This window comes from Abramis brama (genome assembly GCF_963993115.1).
Source record: "Abramis brama genome assembly, chromosome: 20".
NCBI classification, from domain to species: domain Eukaryota; kingdom Metazoa; phylum Chordata; class Actinopteri; order Cypriniformes; family Leuciscidae; genus Abramis; species Abramis brama.
The window spans coordinates 30,348,787-30,370,558 of NC_139982.1; the positions used below are offsets into that span (position 1 = coordinate 30,348,787).

Genomic DNA, 21,772 nt, shown 5'->3' on the forward strand with positions numbered 1-21,772 from the left:
AACTGAGCAGAAATGAGTTAGCTATTTTAGTTAAATTAAAATGAAATAAAATAACTACTTTCCATTTAAGGTTGTTATCGGTCTAGATCAGTATTTATTTATTTAGTTTGCTGACTCACTTTCACTTAGCCAGGAAAAGCTTCATAAATTATGCATCTATTGTTAACCTTCATTAATTATGCATGATTATTCTCAGATGTCCTCCGTTCTTTTTTTGAACTATTGTGTTCACTTTTTCTTCCTTGTTACTTCCTGCCAGTGAATACCGTAAACATACAGTTCTGTCTAAAAGAAAGACACAAACAACATCACTCATTTTAGGCATTTTTATTGAGATCAACTAGTTTGAATGATTACATATAGAATATTGCATATAATTAAAGCACTAAATATGGCATGTATATGGTATTTGGACTATAGCCAGGGTGCGAATAGATGTTGGTCAAAGAAAGTAATATGAAGCTTTACCAGTAAATATGCAGATATGTTTCTAACTCAGACTGATTTTAAATCAGACATGGGTCATACCATTATCTTTACCTGAGCAGTTGAATTAAATACGCTCTTGAATTCAGAGATGTGCATTTATTGCATGGGCGAAGAACATAACACGTTTAAACTGCATATACACAGTTCAGTTGAATGATAACATTTGCCCTCTTTAACACTGTTAATCTGAATGTACGAGGAAAACGGTTTGCTGAAAATACCCACAACAACACTGTAATCGGAGCACACAGTTTATCTGTCAATCAATTGCATTTGAAATGTTGTGTTCATTAGGGATGCCAAAATGAAGTGTCTCAGCTGAAGGATATAATACATTATTTATCAGTTTTAATACATCGGACACATTTTGTTATCGGGCCGATACCGATAACATTAAAAATGAACATATATCGGCCGAAACCGATATTGTGGCCGATATATGTTCATTTTTAATGTTATCGGTATCGGCCCGATAACAAAATGTGTCCGATATATTAAAGCTGATAAATAATGGATTATTTCCTTCAGCTGAGACACTTCAGATGCGCACTGATCAACATGATGGTTTTGAATTGCTTGAAATATGATTGAAATCACTTAAAAAAAGGAAAATACAGTTCAGTGCAACATGTGCAGCGCAAGTCTGTCATATAAGCCACATAACATTATAATAAATACATCATAATTGTGTGCTTGAGACATGGCTTTTAATGGTGAGACTTTTGTTTTTGTAATCAGGCTCTCAAAAATGATATAAAAATTTAGATTTATCGGCCAAAATATCGGTTATCGGGTTTCAATACAAAGAATTATCGGTTATCTGCCAAAATTTCCATATCAGTGTTCATTACTATAATAATATATATACATATACCACTGTATGTAATGAACAATGCCCTTGTGTAATTCGAACCCTGGCTGTAGCTATGGCTTATGAAAGGTTCGGGCTAAACTACAGCATGACTATGATTGGCTGACTGACTGATTTCATCAGAAACAGGAGACACTGACTGTCTAAGAGCTTTCCTTCCCCAGAGTGTGCTTGTCGAACAGATACTCGGCCATGCCGTTCTGAGGAGCTCCCATACGCCTCAGGCTGCCCACCCAGTCGGACAGCTCTTTGATGGACTTCACCTGCTCGTCCAGGTAATGCGTCTCCAGGAAATCACAAACCTGTGAGAGAACGACGGAGAGCGCAGTCACACACACACACACGCCACTGTTCAGTTTTAGCTGCTTTCCCACTAACAATCAGTTGCAGTAATTACAGGTGGGGATTTTAATTCATGGTTTCTACATAGAGTTTAACTCTTTACAGGCACGATCTGATCTGATCCTATTCTGAGCTCAAACCCTCCCTCAGGAGAATGGATAAATTATGTCTATTTGTCTGCATTCTGGGTAACTCCCATTACAAAAACAAACCAACAAAGCTCACGTCTCTTACAATAAAGTATGTATTCATGTTTTTTGGACACATTAGCATTGTAAAACCATCAAGGTCCCCAATTTAATGACTAAAGAACATTTTCAGGAGTGATTACTTTCACTTTTAATCATTTCTAACAAAGAGAAATTTATAACTATTTGAAGTGGTTTATAATTTATATTAGACTTATAGACTTTTCCAGGCATGTGATTAATAAATAACTGTTATTTTAGTATCATTAATATACAATTAGATTTTATTCATATTTTGAGTTATTTTTTATATTTTCTGTGTAAGTATTAGTACTTTTGTCATGTGTTTTTGTAAAAAAAAAATTGTTCTTGTTTATACATTTCAGTTTTAGTTATTTTAGTACTTAAAAATGCATGAAAGTTAAATAAAATAAGTTCATGTCTTTTAAAAATATTTTATTAAGTAATTAAAATTAGTGTTTAACGGTGTTATCGTTAACTAAAGTTAAAACCATTTAAAACCATTTTTATTATTTGAAATGAAATAAATGTTCACTAATTTTCTTTACATATTTCATTTCATTTCACTTTATTTCATACAGTTTAAAACAACAATGTTATGTAATGGTTTAGTTTTAGTTGAAGATAATTTTAAAATGTCATGCCCTTATTTGTTGTGTACTCACATGTGGATCGTTGTGTTGAGTTGCCACCTTGTGAAGTTCCAGTAACGACAGATTTACGCTCTTTTCCAGAGCCAGAGCACATTCCAGCGCTTCCAGACCACTGCCCCACTCATCCCGATCCGGCTTCTGCACACACACACACACACACACACACATAACACATGCTCATTTCCTCCAGCTGATGGACATCTAACTCGTTTGACCTGTCCCGTACCTTGATGTCCTGCAGGTAGATCCGTCCTCCTCTCTGGTTCTGCAGACTCATCAGCTTCTCTGCATGTTCCCTCTCCTCCTTAGACTGCTCGTGGAAAAACTTAGCAAAATTGGGCAAAGACTTGTCATCCCTGTCGAAATAATAACCCTGGAGAGAAGAAGAGTCAACCATGAACCCATATCACAATCAGAATGAGCTTTATTGCCAAGTATGTAAACAAGGGATTTGTCTTGGTGACAGAAGCTTCCACAGCATAGACAGAATAACAGCAACAAGACAGATGATATAAATATACATAATATGAGACCCTGGATCACAAAACCAGTCACATGTCACACGGGTATATTTGTGGCAATAGCCAAAAATACATTTTATGGGTCAAAATTATTGATTTTTCTTTTATGCCAAAAATCATTAGGATATTAAGTAAAGATCATGTTCCATGAAGATATTTAGTAAATTTCCTACCGTAAATATATAAAACATTTATTTTTGTGAGTGAATGCTGCACAATCACGAACATAAATGGAGAACTTTAAAGGCGATTTTATCAATGTTTCTGTTTTTTTTGCACCCTCAGATTCCAGATTTTCAAATAGTTTTATATTGTCCTATCCTAAAACCATACATCAATGGAAAGCTTATTTATTCAGCTTTCATATGATGTATAAATCTCAATTTAAAAAAAATTGACCCTCTGGTTTTGTGGTCCAGGGTCACATATATAAAATAGACAATATGTGTATGTACAACATGTTATATATAAATGTAAATAAGCAATGTAAATATGAAGACTATTCATTATAATAATACAGATCTAGTCATAAGTGATCACTCATATAATATAGGTCTGCTCTCTCACCATGGACAGGTAAACGTACGAGGCGTACAGCTCCAGGTAAATCTGTCTGTTAATGGCCGCCTCACACTCCTGATGGAAGTTCTGCCTCACCTGAGAAGTCATGATTCTGACATACAAATAAGACATACAAATGTTTCATTAGTGATTATATATCATCATTATAAATACACACACACACATTAATGTATATATACATACACAATACACATTACTTATATATATATATGGAATTCAATATTTTATATACATACATATGATATACATAATGCAAAGCATAGATAGCAAGATGCAATACTATGTATATAAGTAATAATCTGTGAATACAACAGCCCTGTTTACTGAATATGAATTGATGTAACGTTACTTAACTTACCCTGACAATGAATGAATCCTTTACCAAAAACACGGAGATGTAGGGCAACCCACGCGTGATTTCTCAATATGCCCTTATAGCTTAAAACACAAGAGACTGAGATCTAAAGCGAGAGCCAGAAGCAGCGTGGAGTGTGTTAATGATCGGACGTGCACGAATTATGGGGGAGATGGCATAAACATGCACGTGTGCGCGCGTTATTCTAGCCTGTAAATAAATAGCCTTTTCAAAATAAAAGTGCTGATTAAAAAAATAGATCAAAATCGTTTTATATAAAAAAAAAGAACACGTGTGTGATTTCGAAATACTTTCAAAAACATAATATATACACCAAAAACCGTGTATTAACTCTTTTAAAAATACACGAGTTATTCCAGTCCACCTGATGTCGCTGTTTAACAGTAGCACCTTATAGAAGGCTTATAACATGAATAATTGGACAAGCGTCCAATCACTGAACATTGTTATGCATAAGATACGCCCTCATAAGCGTTCGTTCGGTTCGTTCATTCGCCAGCCACCGCCTACTGACGTATGCCTTTAAGCCAATCAGTTTGGACTACTGACAAACGTCACGTCGTTCCGTAGTTAATATTCATGATCCAAACATTCAAAATAGCAGACCAGACGGAAAAGCAACATCCGATGAGTTTTAAATGAGTAATGGATTCTAGCTCTCTGCATCCAGCTTGTACTGTGTTCTTTGATTTAGAGACGACTGGTCTGGGTATGTGATTTTATAAACCAATTCCTTATTAACCATGAGAAATGTGTAAACGATTGTATGAATGAAGTCTCTGCTCAGTTTTGACAACAAAAGTTCCCTATGGCTTGGTTACATCATTTTGAGAAATCATATTCTCAAATCCTAGTCTATAAAATGTTTTGAAAGAAGTCGCTTATGTGAAATATTATAATTTAAAATAATGGTTTTCTATGTGAATATAATTATGTTCAATATATAATTTATTCCTGTGATCAAAGCTGAATTTTCAGCATCATTACTCCAGTCTTCAGTGTCACATGATCCTTCAGAAACCATTATAATCTAATATGATGATTTATTATCAACCTTATCAATGCAAACAGTCGTGCTGCTTAATAATATTTCTTATAACCTGTGCTATTTTTTCAGGATTCCTTTATAAATAAATAAACCTTTTATTCAAAATAGAAATCCCCAAACTTTTGAACTGTAGTGTATAATGTTGCAAAAGATTTCTATTTTAAATAAATTCTGGTCTTTTTAAAAAACTTTTTATTCATCAAAGAATCATGAAAAAGTCTCACAGGTTATAAAAAATATTAAGCAGCACAACTGTTTCCAACCTTTATAATAAATCATCATATTAGAATGATTTCTGAAGGATCATGTGACACTGAAGACTGGAGTAATGATGCTGAAAATTCAGCTTTGCATCACAGGAATAAATTATATTTGAAAGTATATTAAAATAGAAAACCAATATTTTAAATTGTAATAATATTTCACAATATTACAGATTTTTCTGTATTTTTTATCAAATAAATGCAGCCTTGATGTGCAGAAGAGACTTCTTTCAAAATCATTAAAAATAGTAATGCTTCCAAACTTTTGACTGGTATTGTGTATACAGTCAAACCAAAATTTATTCAGAAAATTTTATTCAAATAAATTTTATTCAAATTTATTCAAAAATGTATTCAGATTTATTCAAAAATGTATTCAGATTTATTCAAAAATGTATTCAAATTTATTCAAAAATGTATTCAAAATTTATTCAAAGCAAAATCAAAATATATTCAGACACCTGCAACATTTCTCACATTATCACAGTTTATTCGTTTCTAGTTTAGAAAATGGTAATAAAATACGACAAGAATTGATATTTCACTGGTTTTGTCCATCCTTCAGTTAGACTGTCTCACACATGAATGATGTTGAATATCTGTCAGCTGTTAAATTTAACTACACAATTAGATAATACCAGTTTAGCTCAACCAGTGACCAAGCAATGCTTCATTTTGTTCAGTCTGTGTGTAAAAAGAGCATTAGCAATTAAAGAAGAAACACTTCAGCAAAACATGATCAGCTCAAAGTGTCTGAATCATCTTTGGTCCAAAATGTTTATAAATGTTACTGGTAGTCACTGTATGAAGAATGTTTGGGTATAATATGTCACAGTTTACTTTATTTTGCTCTCCTCACAAATGAACTAAAGTGTCCTGCACACACTAGTAACAAAACATTTTTTTGGTTTGACTGTATATACAGTGAGGAAAATAAGTATTTGAACACCCTGCTATTTTGCAAGTTCTCCCACTTAGAAATCATGGAGGGGTCTGAAATTGTCATCGTAGGTGCGTGTCCACTGTGAGAGACATAATCTAAAAAAAAAAAATCCAGAAATCACAATGTATGATTTTTTAACTATTTATTTGTATGATACAGCTGCAAATAAGTATCTGAACACCTGAGAAAATCAATGTTAATATTTGGTACAGTAGCCTTTGTTTGCAATTACAGAGGTCAAACGTTTCCTGTAGTTTTTCACCAGGTTTGCACACACTGCAGGAGGGATTTTGGCCCACTCCTCCACACAGATCTTCTCTAGATCAGTCAGGTTTCTGGGCTGTCGCTGAGAAACACAGAGTTTGAGCTCCCTCCAAAGATTCTCTATTGGGTTTAGGTCTGGAGACTGGCTAGGCCACGCCAGAACCTTGATACGCTTCTTACAGAGCCACTCCTTGGTTATCCTGGCTGTGTGCTTCGGGTCATTGTCATGTTGGAAGACCCAGCCTCGACCCATCTTCAATGCTCTAACTGAGGGAAGGAGGTTGTTCCCCAAAATCTCGCAATACATGGCCCCGGTCATCCTCTCCTTAATACAGTGCAGTCGCCCTGTCCCATGTGCAGAAAAACACCCCCAAAGCATGATGCTACCACCCCCATGCTTCACAGAAGGGATGGTGTTCTTGGGATGGTACTCATCATTCTTCTTCCTCCAAACACGTTTAGTGGAATTATGACCAAAAAGTTCTATTTTGGTCTCATCTGACCACATGACTTTCTCCCATGACTCCTCTGGATCATCCAAATGGTCATTGGCAAACTTAAGACGGGCCTTGACATGTGCTGGTTTAAGCAGGGGAACCTTCCGTGCCATGCATGATTTCAAACCATGACGTCTTAGTGCATTACCAACAGTAACCTTGGAAACGGTGGTCCCAGCTCTTTTCAGGTCATTGACCAGCTCCTCCCGTGTAGTTCTGGGCTGATTTCTCACCTTTCTTAGGATCATTGAGACCCCACGAGGTGAGATATTGCATGGAGCCCCAGTCCGAGGGAGATTGACAGTCATGTTTAGCTTCTTCCATTTTCTAATGATTGCTCCAACAGTGGACCTTTTTTCACCAAGCTGCTTGGCAATTTCCCCGTAGCCCTTTCCAGCCTTGTGGAGGTGTACAATTTTGTCTCTAGTGTCTTTGGACAGCTCTTTGGTCTTGGCCATGTTAGTAGTTGGATTCTTACTGATTGTATGGGGTGGACAGGTGTCTTTATGCAGCTAACGACCTCAAACAGGTGCATCTAATTTAGGATAATAAATGGAGTGGAGGTGGACATTTTAAAGGCAGACTAACAGGTCTTTGAGGGTCAGAATTCTAGCTGATAGACAGGTGTTCAAATACTTATTTGCAGCTGTATCATACAAATAAATAGTTAAAAAATCATATATTGTGATTTCTGGATTTTTTTTTTTTTAGATTATGTCTCTCACAGTGGACATGAACCTACGATGACAATTTCAGACCCCTCCATGATTTCCAAGTGGGAGAACTTGCAAAATAGCAGGGTGTTCAAATACTTATTTTCCTCACTGTATAATGCTACTTTTTGCATATATTGTGAATGTATCCAGACCGCTCGTGTGATCTGGTCCAGCTGGCGGCAGTGAGTGGGAGTCACACTCTCAACCTCTTCATGGTTCCTCGTCGGCCGATGCAACCCAGCGCTTCCAGGATTACAGGCTTCAGTGTGAGGCGCCAGCGCCTGTTTCTCCACCACAGGCCGGTTCTCACCGGCTCTCTCCGAGAAGCCCTGGTCTCCTTCATAACCTTTCTCCAGATGCTGGGTCGGCCGCTCCTGGTGGGTCACAACATCCGCAGGTTCGACTGTCCTGTTTTGGCCAGAGCTCTGGATGAGTTCAGCCTCAGGTCAGACTTCCAGAAGCACCTGGGTGGATTCGTGGACACTCTTCCGTTGGCCCGACAGCTTCTCAAAGACAGTGGCCTTCAGAGCTTCAAGCAGGAGAACCTGGTTAAGAGCCTCCTGGGAGTTTCATACGCGGCCCATAATGCACTAGAGGACGTGCAAGCGCTGCAGAGACTCTACTGGGCCCTCAAGCCCACGGCCAATCAGGTTCAGCAGCACATGTTCACTCTGGACTCATTGGCTGCTGCATCTGTCAATCATTAGGAGCATTATTTATGTGATCACTTCAGTAAAGCACAAGAGAAGAAAGAGCAGAGGACCGTTTGGATGATTGACATCTTAGAAAATGTCCAGCTGGTCTCAGAAAAAACAAACATGTGAAGCAAATTTGTACATTGGTAATATTTTTGCATGATTTGAACTAAAATTGTACTGATGTTTTTTTATAAATAAATATGTTTAAACATTTGTATTATGTATTTTACATTTAAATATTAATATTAGTTTATTATTATTTATTTTCCTCTGATTTAGGGAAGAGGCCCATAGAGATCTTCATTTGCATATCAAGACTAGATCTCTTCTACTATTAGTATCTCTTCTATTCGTTTTCTAATAAAACTTTCAAAAATGTACTTGTGTTAATGTGAGTGTATAAAACAAAATCATGTATAATATAGAGAAGTTAATGATTCAGTTTCAACAGTGAATATAAATTTGCAAACTTTTAATAGCTTTAGACAATTTAGTTTAGGCTGCAATTCTTGCATTTCTAAAAGCTTCATTATACGTCTTGAGTTTATATATATATATATTTTACATTACCGTACAAAAGTTTAATGTCATTAAGATTTTAAATATTTTCGAAAGAAGTCTCATCTGCTCACCAAGGCTGCATTTATTTAATAAAAAATACAGTAAAAATAGTAATATTGTGAAATTTTATGAAAAAAACATTTTTCAATTTGAATATATTAAAATGTAATTTATTCCTGTGATCAAAGCTGAATTTTCAGCATCATTACTCCAGTCTTCAGTGTCACATGATCCTTCAGAAATCACTCTAATATGATGATTTGCTGTTAAAAAACATTTCTGATTATTATCAATGTTGAAATCAAAGTTGTGCATTGTTTTATGAAATTTTACTGTCATATCCTATTTGAATTTCAAACAAAAGGAAACAGGAACATGAGTCTGTGTAAAAGTAAACAAGATGATCCAATAAAAGTCAACGTCAACAAGCCTGTAATTAAAGCCCAGGCTGAATGATCAATGGGGAACGTGACCTTTTTGTCTGCAAAACCTGTTGCATAAGTTTAGGCCATAAAAACTGGTCAGAAATGAGCAGGTGAAAGATTACAGAACCGTTATTTATTAGAGATTAGGATTACATACAGAGTTCCTCTAATCAGACACATGCTCCATTACAGCTCAGAAAGTGTCATACATTCATTCATTCAGACTCCCGCTTTAGCCGTCGAACGCATGCTTGGATCCCATAACACTTCAGAATAATACAGCTCCAAAAATATAGAAATAATCCCGGAGGCCAACAGGGTTGAGGTCAGGTTTTTACACGTACAAATCTGAAGAGGGCACTAAAAATACAGTAAACAAACATCAGGGTGCCGGTAATTCCCAGCATCCTTTGTGCTCTCTAGTGCAAATAGTAACTAACTACAGCAATGAAACAGAACGACAGATCAAGCCATACAGTAACTAATAAGGGAGAATAAAAAGGTTTGCAGGGTTATTTTTAAAATCAGTTGCACTGGTAATCAAATCCCAAAACTTGTGTCTGTCGCTCATTTAGCAAAGAACGTACTTAATCAACAAACCCATAAAACCATGTTTCACCATGGAAGTTCTTCATGGAAGAGTACGTCTGCAACAAGGACTCGATGTTCTTCAGCAGTAAAACCATTAAAAAGTCTAAAAAAACTTTAAAATTGGTCTCAAATCTACGTTACTGGATTTTTATGTAAAAGTTAATTTGTTACTGTCCTCCATCTGGGTTTTATGTTATAAGTCCTTATGCAAAAAAAAGGAGCAAATTTCGTTTCATTAAATGTGTATATCTTGCAGCCAATAGTGAGTGATCATGCATCCCTGATCATGCATTTAACTTATATGTGTCAACATGAAATCACAACTGACCCTTTCTACTTTCTTAAAGAGGCTGTATGTGGAATTCAGAAACCCTTGTTTTTAGCGACACTGGTGGCCGTTGAGTGAACTGCAGTCCGCAACGTATCGCTCGTGTTCGTATAACGTCCATGAGAATAAACGTGATGTTTCAATGTTAATATGAGTATGTCAGCACAAGCTTCACGTCGACATATGAGGTCATTAAAATTACACTGTTACGATATTTGATTAAGATATATCTGAGAGTAGTATCGACTATATAGATGTGAGACTATAGTTTGAATGAATCCCTTTTCTTTGCATGACACATTGACATTAATGTACAGAATGGCTCTTTCGGTGCTATCCTGAACATAAGAAATCATTGAACGGAAGTGTGGCTCGCGGGAGCGCGTGACCATCACATCCTTTTGTTTTTCCCGGCAAAAGCGTCCCGAGTCCTCCGCATAAAAATCAATCCAGGCTTTCATAGGCAATTTAGGAAGACGGGGAAGGCCTCGTCTTTTAAGTTTCATTACAAGCTGTTCACAAATACCCAATAAAACAGCGATTAATACATGCAAATTCGTACATATAGCCCCTTTAAGACGTGTTTCTGGTCGTATTATGAATGATTCAGCAGTGCAAGATATTCTAAAGAGAAAAAATGATTTGTCTTCGTTATCTTTCATCAAAATGTAACAACTTGTTTTGAATTTTTGCTGACATCACCGCTTGTGCCCAGTCAGCTATTGTTTAAGGTTACTGTTGTAGGTAAAACATCTTTTCTAAAACCCTACAATAGTTCATTAAATGCTGGTGGTTTAACTCATTCTGGTCTGAGTTTATTCTGGAACGTATGCAAGCTTGTTTCCGCCACAAAATAAAACATTTTAAAAGATAATTGCGACTTTTTATGTCACAATTGCGACTTTATATCACGCAATTCTGACTTTATTTCTCAGAATAATAAAGAAGAATAAGAAATAAAGTCAGAATTGCGAGATGTAAACTCACAATTGAGAGATATAAAGTCCAATTCTAAGGGAAAAAAAGACGGACTTTATTACCTTTTTTTACCTCAGAATAGCTTATATCTCACAATTCTGACTTTATAACACGCAATTGCGACTTTATATCTCACAATTCTGACTTTATAACACGCAATTGCGACTTTATATCTCACAATTCTGACTTTATAACACGCAATTGCGACTTTATATCTTGCAATTCTGACTTTATATCTCCCAATTGCGACTTTATTTCTCAGAATTGCGACTTTATATCTCGCAATTGCGACTATTTCTCAGAATTGCGACTTTATATCTCGCAATTGCGACTTTATATCTCACAATTCTGACTTCATATCTCGCAATTTATTTTCGCAATTGCTACTTTATTTCTCAAAATTGTGACTTTATATCTCGCAATTGCTACTTTATTTCTCAAAATTGTGACTTTATATTTCGCAATTACGACTTTATTTCTCAGAATTGCGACTTTATATCTTGCAATTGCGACTTTATTTCTCAGAATTGCGACTTTATATCTCGCAATTGCGACTTTATATCTCACAATTCTGACTTCATATCTCGCAATTTATTTTCGCAATGGCGACTTTATTTCTCAGAATTGCGACTTTATATCTCGCAATTGCGACTTTATATCTCACAATTCTGACTTCATATCTCGCAATTTATTTTCGCAATTGCGACTTTATTTCTCAAAATTGCGACTTTATATCTCGCAATTGCGACTTTATTTCTCAGAATTGCGACTTTATATCTCGCAATTGCGAGAAAAAAAGTCAGAACTGTGAGATAAAAAGTCGCAATTATTATTATTTATTTATTATTCAGTGGCCGAAACAAGCTTCCATAGGAACGCCCACTTTTCACCATCCAATCAAATCTGACTGAATATCCTGTTTCCCTGGTAAATATGTCACATTATTAAATTAAAACCGTTGTGAACAGCGTTTCATGTTGACTAAAAGGAATTCATATACATATTTTAAAAGAACATGCATGCAGAACCTCAATCATAATTCAAACCGATTCATTATTTATGTTTAGTTGATTTTTTTGGGGTCAAGCATAGCAATTTTAACACTTAAATGTCATCATAATGATCATAATTTGGGGTCATGCAAGTTCGTGATGAAGACAGAAACATGGGAACATGGTTTCTACTTGAACAGTTTCAGCGGTGGGTTTTTATTAGGACAGAACAGACGCTGGACGTTTATGAAGTGTCCTACAGTAAGCAGCAGGCTCTGAACATGGTCATGCCCGTCGATGATGTCACCTGTAACGAGACGCTCTCATTGGCTGAAATGAAGAGCACGGAGCCTCGTTTCAGAGTGATGTCAGAGAGGGCGGCAGCAGACGTGGCGACGGCGTCTCCGTCGATGACCAACAGGATCCCGGCAGATTCCAGCGCGCTCACAGTGTACTGATGCTCTGAGGCGGGGATCTGGAGAACAACACCAGGGACATTAGTGGAATGTTTAATGTTATGTTAATTACAGAACATTATTATGAGTATAATATTACTAGAATTTTTATATTAGAGCTGCACAATTCTGGATAAATTGAAAATCACGATTCTTTTGTAAAAAAAAAAAAAAAGAGATAACGATTCTATCATGATTCTGAACAGACAACTAAACAAAATAACATGTAATTTACTAGAGATTCTGACAAAATGTTCATTGCTGCAGTCGATTTAATTATTTTTTTTTTTAATCATATTGAATGAATGATTCAATGACTCACTCATAAATACATCTCTTGTTTCATTACTGGATGAATCAGCATTTTTGAATGAATCTCTTGAATGAATGATTCAACGACTCACTTCATAAAGGCTGTGTCCAAAATCGCATACTTTCTCGAGTAGGAACTTATTTTGAAGAGGTAATTACTTTATGACCACTAAAAAAAAGTATGTAAGTATGTGTGTTTGAATGTAATCTGGACATACTACATCCACCATGTTGTCATAGTCATGTGACACTTCACCTCCATTCACAAATCCTCTCCCGTGGCCTCATTGGATAATAAAGTGTCCATCGAATACACACTTCAGAATCTCGCCATAAGTAGTAGGTCATCTCTTTTACGAGTGACTTCGGACATACTTCTTTTGTCACATAATGTTTTTCGCCTACTATAAGTGAAAGTATGCAATTTTGGATGCAGCCCATGACTTCACTTGTTTCATTACTGGATGAATCAGCTTTTTTGAATGAATCTCTTGAATGAATGATTCAATGACAAATACATTAGCAAGTCTCTTGTCGCCACCTACTGGTGTAATAATGTAATTGATCTCTGTTTGAAGAATCAAGTTACTTTCAAAAGGTGATTTGCTCTATTTTGACCGCTACCATGTTTATATCCCAACTATAAACTTTTATCCCAGTACTTATGTGATAATATGGAATACTGTATAATGATCCTGCATGGTTGAAGTGAGGCTGTTTCATTTCTATACATGACAACTGCTCTCTATGGGATCGTGATGAATGGCGCACCTGTATTCTCATGACGCTGAAGTCTGGCACAGGAGGGTCGTAGAGGTAGACGCAGGGGTCGCTGTTGTCCCGCACGCAGGGGAAGATTTTGGCACTGGCCGGAGCCGGGCTGTAATTCAGCATCTCACACAGTGTGTCCACGTCTATGTATTTGGGAGTCAGTCCGGCACGTACGGTGTTATCAGAGCACGCCATACACTCCACACAGTCTGCAGGATTCACAGAACCATTAAACATCCAATACACGTGACTGAATATTATGCAAATTAATAAATATTAAGTAAATAATGAAAAGGTATGACACAACCTACATGGAATAACTGAATATTAAATTCATATTATGGATTATTAAATTAATATTAAATAATATATTTCACACAAAAAAAGTACAACCTAAATGGAATAAATGTATATTAATGAATATAATTCACAAAGATCACAACACATCCTAAATGGAATAAATTAATATTAATGAGTGTTAATAAACATATTTAACTAAAAGTACAACTACACAACCTACACGAAATAAATGAATATTAAATGAATATTGTGGATTATTAAGTGAATATTAATAAATATATTTCACAAAAAGTACAATGACACAACTAACATGGAATAAATGAATATGAATGAAAATTAAATTAATATTAAGTGAATATATTTCACAAAAAGTACGACTAATTGAATATATGGAATAAATGAATATGTTTCACAAAAATTACAACTACACAACCTACATGGAACAAATTAATATTATGGATTATTAAGTGAATATTAATTAATATATTTCACAAAAAGTACAACAGCAAAACCTACATTGAAAAAATGAATATGAATGAACATTAAATGAATATTAAGTGTATATTATTGAATTTATTTCACAAAAAGTACAACTAAATTAATGTATGGAATAAATGAATATTAATGAACATTAAATGAATGTTTCACAAAAATTATAACTTTTATATAATAATTACAACTCCACAACCTGCTCAAATAATGATTTGTGAATATTAAGCAGAAACTACAATACTATTTACATTTTTAAAATATTGAGTTTTTTCAGTCTTTGTCCAAGAAACATGTTTAATGAGTAATGTGGTGACACCTGACCTCCAGACAGATAGGCATGAGGCTCGTTTGCTCCCAGAAACATGGCTTCCCCCGGCCGCAGCACCATCCGGTTCAGGAAGTAAATGGAAAAGCATCCGATGTCCCCGGGATACTGGGAATGCAGTCGGAGCAGCAGCTCTCCGTTACTCCTAGAGGTGTCTTTGCCTGCAGCCTCTGGGACAAAACAACACGTCCAAGTTTCAAGATTGTTTGATTTATATAGCACATTTAAAAACAGCAAGCACAGCTGACCGAAGTGCTGAACAACACAAAAAACGAGGAAACACACATTCATGACAGAAGCTCACAGTGAATTGAAAGCCAAGAAGAAAAAAAAAGAAGGTTTTATCCTCCTGGGACCCAGGAATAGACTGTAGTGGACATTATGTTTTAGTGACACCTTACATAAATCAGACTACTTTTCAAATTGTATTTCATAATCCAACATCTCAGGAAAACGTTATGTGGTTTCAAATCAAAAAATGACTTTTTGTTCCAGTTGATTTCATGTCCACTGTAGAGGACATCAGGACTTAAATCATGTTTATCAGGCATTTCAACAAGTGAATATGAAAATATGTTATGCATCAATATTCCTATGAAATATTAGATAATATTATTAAAATGTTGCTATTTATTACTCCAATTATTACACTTCTTTTTTCATTAAATGTTGCTCCAAGAACACATTAATGTGCGCATTAGATACCGTGTATAGATACGTTGCATTGAATGGGAATATTAATTTATGGCCATTTTACCCACATGTTGCATAAAGTAAAATGGTGCATCAATTAATTCTGTTATATCTTTCATAACATAGTTGAGAATCATCTTTATACAAATTTTAGTTAAAATAAATCTGGAAACCCCCAAATTTATTGGTGATTGAAAATAAAATCCCATTGTTTTTGCCTATACATATAATTTCATGTCATTTTGTTTTTTAAACAACTGAGTCCTGATGTCACTACAGAGGACATAGCATAACATATTAATAAAATATCATTTTTCAAAAATGTTTTTTTTTTTTTTTTTTCTTATGCTCTAAACAATGTGAGGACATGAAAAAAAAAACTAAATTAAAAAAATATTTAAAAACAGTTAAAGCCTGTGCCGATCTGATATACGCCGGAAGGCTCGATTTCCTCTATGCTTTAATCCTGATCTGGGGACAGAGAGAAGTCTCTTTTCACCAGATCTCAGATTATGTGAGGAACTGTGTAGATAGAGTAGATTATTTAAGGATTTAAAAACAAAAAGCAGAATTTTAAACTCAACTCTAAAATGCACAGGATCAGCACAGGTCTTGAATAGCATGTTTAATAATGTGCTGGTTTCCTCTCACCTTCCTCTGAGATCCGCTTGACCAACATGTTGAGCTGATCCACAAACAGCTTCTTCTCACAGTTCATCATTCTGGTGAAGCATTTCTTCAGAGCGAGAGACGTTCGGTCCGAGTCTCCCACAGCGCTCTGGAGCTCCTCGGCGGCTTCAGTCCCGATCAGCGCACGGAACTCTGGGACATCTGAAAAACACACACCAGCTGGTCTCAGATCAGAAGCACAGACCTTCTTTAGTAAATCAGTGTTCATATGAGCAGCCAAAACACTTCTACTGCGAAAGGTCAATCAAAAATGTTCAATGCTAATTTTTTGCATAGTTTTTGAACTAATATTTACATTTTACATTTAGCAGATGCTTTTATCCAAAGCGACTTATGTATGCTACTGATATTGTATTGATGTTCTTAAACAAATATATATTTTTTACATTGAAATATTTATATTATTTATTTATTTTTTATATTTTATTAGATTTATATATATATATATATATATATATATTTTTTTTTTAAATAATACATATTTTTTATATTTATATATTTATATTTATATGTTTCTATTATTTAAAAAATAATAATATTTGATATATTTGATTAGATTTATAGATTGATAGATTTCATAATTTATTTTTTATTAATAATTTTTGTTCTCTAAACTTTATGAATTTGCTTAGTAAAATTATTTTTCTAGTACAATTTTCAAAAAATTATTCGTATGAGTACAGTGAAGTACAAAACAAAATCATGTATCATATACAGAAGTTAACTATGATTCTGTATCAATGATGATTAAACAAACACTTCCATAATTGTAAAAGCTTTAGATGATTTAAGTGATTTAAGTAAAACATAATAATAACAATGCAAAACAGGTGCAATTTTGTGTTATCTCGTATAGTTCATTAAACACTCACCTTTGAGGAAGCCCAAGATCTCCTCCATCGGCCGAAAGCCGCAGAGCCCTTCGAAGCGAGTGAGTGCGATGGCCATCTCCGGTTTGTGGTTGTTGTCTGGGTAATGTTCAGGAAACTGTGCATGGAGTCTGGCAGCCAACTCCTGTCAAGAGACAAGGACAAATGAAGGGTGCTTTCACACTGGGCTCGTTTGCTCGTTTGGTCCGAGCCCGAACGCGTTTGTTCCCCGGCGCCCCCCAAGATGAATGTGTATTTAAAATGGGTAATTTATGTAGTAGAAATGTGAAATTATTTTAGAAGTTGGTGCCTTCTAGACTAAGAAAAGCCAGAAAATGTATTTTTGGCTCATGTGGATGAAAGACAACAACTCCCAGAATGCACTTGCTTCGCTGCACTACGAGGACACTCCCAAGCCACGCCTCCCGGTTACAGAGGGCCGTATCGGGAGAAATGATACAACTAGGCTACTAGTGGACTCAAAACTGAAAAGACTGTGTTTTATCGTGAGATCCCCCTATGGGCGGGTTGCACACATGCGGGACGAGCTCCTCCTACTGGCTGGAGTCTCTCGCCTCTGGACAAAAGAGCCTCAGATGAAGCTGATTTTTGTGTCATCAGAGTTTTTTTCTTAGGACTAGGTTTCTGTTCGTACCGAGTACATTTCTATGAGGGAAACGGTCTCCAATCTCACCCTGTTGGGATGCGCCTGGATGGACAGAGCCGTGTTGACGGACAGCACTTTGAAAAGGAAAGGGAGCTGCCCGTGGAAAGTGTCCTTGACCTTTGACCCCAGGCAACCTGGGAAATCTGCAATCCACTGTCCCAGTGTCCTCTGGGATATCCTGTTGTCTTTGATGAGAGCATCGCCTTTGGGATGAGCACCCATCCAAAGCTTGAAAGACAGCAGAAAACAAAGATGTAATGATTAGAGATTCATTTTGTTTCTTATTATTAACTGTTCTTAAAGATGCAGTCACTGATCTGTATAATGAGATGCATATATATATACATATATGTTTAGATAAGCGGGTGAAGTGCATAACTGCTGCAGATAGGCCTGTCGCGATAGTCAATAAATCAATTAATCGCACGATAAAAAAAAATGAGCTCGATAATTTTTCCGGCCGCGATAATTCCATTTGCATGCTTGTTTGTTTTCCTCGTCTCTCTCTCTCTCTACCAAAGAGACTGAAGGACCACTCTCGGTTCCTTCGCGTATATGAGGAGTGAACTCTGTTGTCAGTTGCATGGTCTTTGTGTGGGGAGGCGGCGCGCGGCGCTTGTCAGTCACATGGTCTTTGTATGGGAAAGCGCCGGCTGGACTGCTTGCAGCGACTGCTGGGAGAGAGAGAGAGAAGACGCTAGTTGTGAGTTGGAGGGAAAAAAAAGAAAAAGATGGAATTGGTTTCAAAGCCAAACGCGACAGCGAGCCCGATCTCATGAAAATGCGTATCTATACAACGAATGTTATTTCTCGTGCCATTTATACGCCAAAAATAGTTTTTGCGTGCATATGATACGCACTTTATGGCGTGTAATACGCACGCACTCCTCACCCCTAATCCTAACCAAGTATTTTCAGTGCGTAGCATATACACGTAATAAAGTGCGTCTCCGTCTTCCCGACAGTAAATTACACAATCACTCGGGCGACAAAGTAACAGGAGGACAGTGCAAAATGGTGTGATATGGCCTGTTGAGGCTTTTTTTAGTTGTTTACAAAGGTCCTAACTGGCAGTTTTGCCTGTTATGGAATGTATCACTATTTATGTCTGAGCCTAATGTTTAATATTTTTTTAAGTGCAATTTTGTTTACATCCATTTATTGTTTTTGGTATTTATTCAAGTTAATTTTTTTGTTAACAGACACTGAGAGTCCATTGCTTTTATTGTTTTTGGTTGTTTTGTTCATTTTTTGTGGATATTTAAAATGTTTTCCGTTTTCAATGTTTAATATTCTTTAGAAATAAAAGTTTATAGATCTTTGAAAAGGTGTACCTGCATTATTATGCCATTATCATTATATTAGATGAAAATGGTCTCAGAACGACAATATTATCGTTTATCACAATCATTTCTTGGACAATTTATCGTCTAGAAAAATTTGTTATCGTGACAGGCATAGCTGCAGAAGTAATGAAACCAAAAATGAAAAACTTTTGCGTTGCGAATGTCAAAATGAAGGGTCCTTTAAGATGGTTATTTATAGAACAATAGACTGACGATATGAACACATGCTGTGGGTTTATTAATAGACTGCCAGATAAAGTGAATGTCAAGCTGACCTGTAAGTGAGCTGCTATTTTCAGAGACACTTGCACTTGTTAAAGTCTGATACACAATGTGTGCGACAGCCGCACAATAAACTCTATTTTAAACTGTGGTTTTCTGTCCAGTATTTTATCCCAGAATGTGGAAATTGGTGGAAATAAATAAATACAGACACTTATTTACATTAAAGCGGCCTATTTCAAATGTTTACAATAAAAGTTCTTCCAGGATTTCAGTAATAAAGCTAGGCTTGATCTTTAAAATGCATCCGAAGTGCAACAGTTATAGTACGGTGCTCGGCAGGGGTCAAAAAGGATTTAAACAGTGCATTTTTAAATGATCTCTTATTGAGATGTGGATTCGGACGGCAATCAGATCACTGTATGACCTTGGTGTTTGTGAATAAACAGTATATAAAAACACAGACTAGTAAATGCTGAAAATACCTTACGACCCCATGAGAAACGATTATAGTCTGAATAGGGCTATTGACACAGTTTGAAAGTCTCTGCATCTTTCGGCTGACGGGTTTTTATTATTTATATTATTATTAGGGATGCACGATATATATCGGCCACCATATCGGTATCGGACGATATATGTTAATTTGTAATGTTATCGTTATCGGCCCGATAAGAAAATTTGTCTAAAATATATAAAAGCTGATAAATAATGTATTATTTTCTTCAGCTGAGACACTTCAGATGCGCACTGATCAACATGATGGTTTTGAATTGCTTGAAATATGATTGCAATCACTTTAAAAAAAAGGAAAATACAGTTCAGTGCAACATGTGCAGCGCAAGTCTGTCATATAAGCTACATATAATTATAATGAGAACATTATAATTGTGTGTTTGGGACATGGCTTTTAATGGTGAGACTTTTGTTTTTCTAATCAGGCTCTCAAAAATTATATAAAAATTTGGATTTAGATTTATCAGCCAATATATTGTCTTTCAAATATAAAGAATTCTCGGGCCAAAATGTTCATATCGGTGCATCCCTAATTATTATTAATGCAGGGGTGTATAATTATAACATCAATAACACAATTTGAAGGTCTGTGTGGCTCTCTTCGGCTTTCTCAAAAGCAAGTTTTTATTTTTATTTTTCATTACAACACAGGCAATAACAAAAAGTTATCCATGAGGAAGATATAAACATAAAATTCTCTTTATTTTTTTTTCCATGACATTTCTATCAGTTTGAAAGCATTTTATATTTAGCTAATCTATATTTTTATACACAGTAATTTGTAATTTGTTTTTTTCGGGTGTGATCCACACTGTACCTCTGCGTAGGGTTTGTTCTCCTCGATGAGAGCCTGAGGGTCTCCACCGAGCACGAGCCGGGCCACCTCACTGTCCTGGCCCACTTTACCCCAGGCGTAGTTCTGCACCACACAGCACAGAGGAAACACTGCGGACACAGAGACACTGATATAAAATACGCGTTTCAAACACAAGTATCTGCTGTCATATGGATGAATGACTGGGATGAATGGATGTGAATCACATCGATGAGAAACGCTTACACACTCAAATCCGAACAACCGCACAAATAACTAATCCACCCAAACGACACACAAACCAATGATTACAACCAGTCCTGTTTGAACCCGCTGTATGTCACTGAACGCTTTGTAATATAAACAATGAAATGTAAAGTGAGATTAAACTGACCTTTCACTTCCGCCATGTCTGCGACGTTAACTGTCACGTAGGTGACGTCACGACTCGCCAACCAATCACGAGCCTTTAGATGTAAATAAATATTATTCATACTGTAAAATAAAATGTATGTACATTTTATTTTAAAATGTAATCTAGGCTATTTCTATGAATATCTAAAGGTTAAGTTAAGGTAACAAAATTATGGAGGTTAAATATATAATACATTTTTCTTATACTATAATTATATATTCATATATAAAAAAAAATAATTCAGTATAATGAAAATCAATCAATAAATCATTTTATTTCTAACTTAACATAGTGACATGGTTGCACTTTAAACAAACAAACAAACAAACGAATGAATGAATGCATAAATGCAAAACTGAAGTTATATTACAAATTACCACAAAGTTAAGAATAATACGGGTCTTTTTAATAAAAAAGAGAAAATCTCGATATAATGTAATTAAGTGCTATTTTTTTATTGATAATTATTTTAAAAAGTCTTTTTAGGAGATCGAGTTCATTAAGAGATTGACAGTCAGATTTAGGCTGACAGTCAGAA

The 21,772-nt window shown here is 35.6% G+C and overlaps 3 protein-coding genes across 6 annotated transcripts; 1 reads left to right on the top strand and 2 right to left on the bottom strand.

Moving 5' to 3' along the window:
• Positions 1 to 312: 312 nt before the first annotated feature.
• On the bottom strand, positions 313 to 4,295 carry fth1b (ferritin, heavy polypeptide 1b). The gene is made up of 5 exons (XM_084094832.1): positions 4,026 to 4,295; positions 3,653 to 3,758; positions 2,791 to 2,937; positions 2,577 to 2,702; positions 313 to 1,662 (listed from the first exon to the last, which is right to left on the bottom strand). Exons 2-5 carry the CDS (start codon positions 3,752 to 3,754, stop codon positions 1,504 to 1,506), a joined length of 534 nt encoding a protein of 177 aa, XP_083950958.1. The 5' UTR covers positions 3,755 to 3,758; positions 4,026 to 4,295; the 3' UTR covers positions 313 to 1,503.
• Positions 4,296 to 4,622: 327 nt separating this feature from the next.
• Positions 4,623 to 8,684, top strand: plex9.2 (PML-like exon 9.2). Its single transcript, XM_084095834.1, has 2 exons — positions 4,623 to 4,752; positions 7,925 to 8,684. The coding sequence occupies exons 1-2, from the start codon at positions 4,689 to 4,691 to the stop codon at positions 8,479 to 8,481; spliced, it is 621 nt and encodes a 206-aa protein (XP_083951960.1). The 5' UTR covers positions 4,623 to 4,688; the 3' UTR covers positions 8,482 to 8,684.
• Positions 8,685 to 9,571: 887 nt separating this feature from the next.
• Positions 9,572 to 21,250, bottom strand: mpi (mannose phosphate isomerase). 4 transcript variants are annotated; one of them, XR_014603726.1, is made up of 9 exons: positions 21,214 to 21,250; positions 20,823 to 20,950; positions 17,949 to 18,149; positions 17,258 to 17,399; positions 16,347 to 16,526; positions 14,999 to 15,172; positions 13,886 to 14,094; positions 12,084 to 12,822; positions 9,572 to 11,583 (listed from the first exon to the last, which is right to left on the bottom strand). XR_014603726.1 is itself a non-coding variant. In XM_084095043.1 (8 exons), exons 1-8 carry the CDS (start codon positions 21,227 to 21,229, stop codon positions 12,604 to 12,606), a joined length of 1,269 nt encoding a protein of 422 aa, XP_083951169.1. In that variant the 5' UTR covers positions 21,230 to 21,250; the 3' UTR covers positions 9,572 to 12,603. The 4 variants fall into 4 exon arrangements, 2 of the variants coding, with proteins under 2 accessions (XP_083951169.1, XP_083951170.1); XR_014603727.1 differs by lacking the exon at positions 21,214 to 21,250 and adding an exon at positions 21,066 to 21,210; XM_084095043.1 differs by having other exon boundaries at positions 9,572 to 12,822.
• Between the last annotated feature and the right edge of the window lie 522 nt (positions 21,251 to 21,772).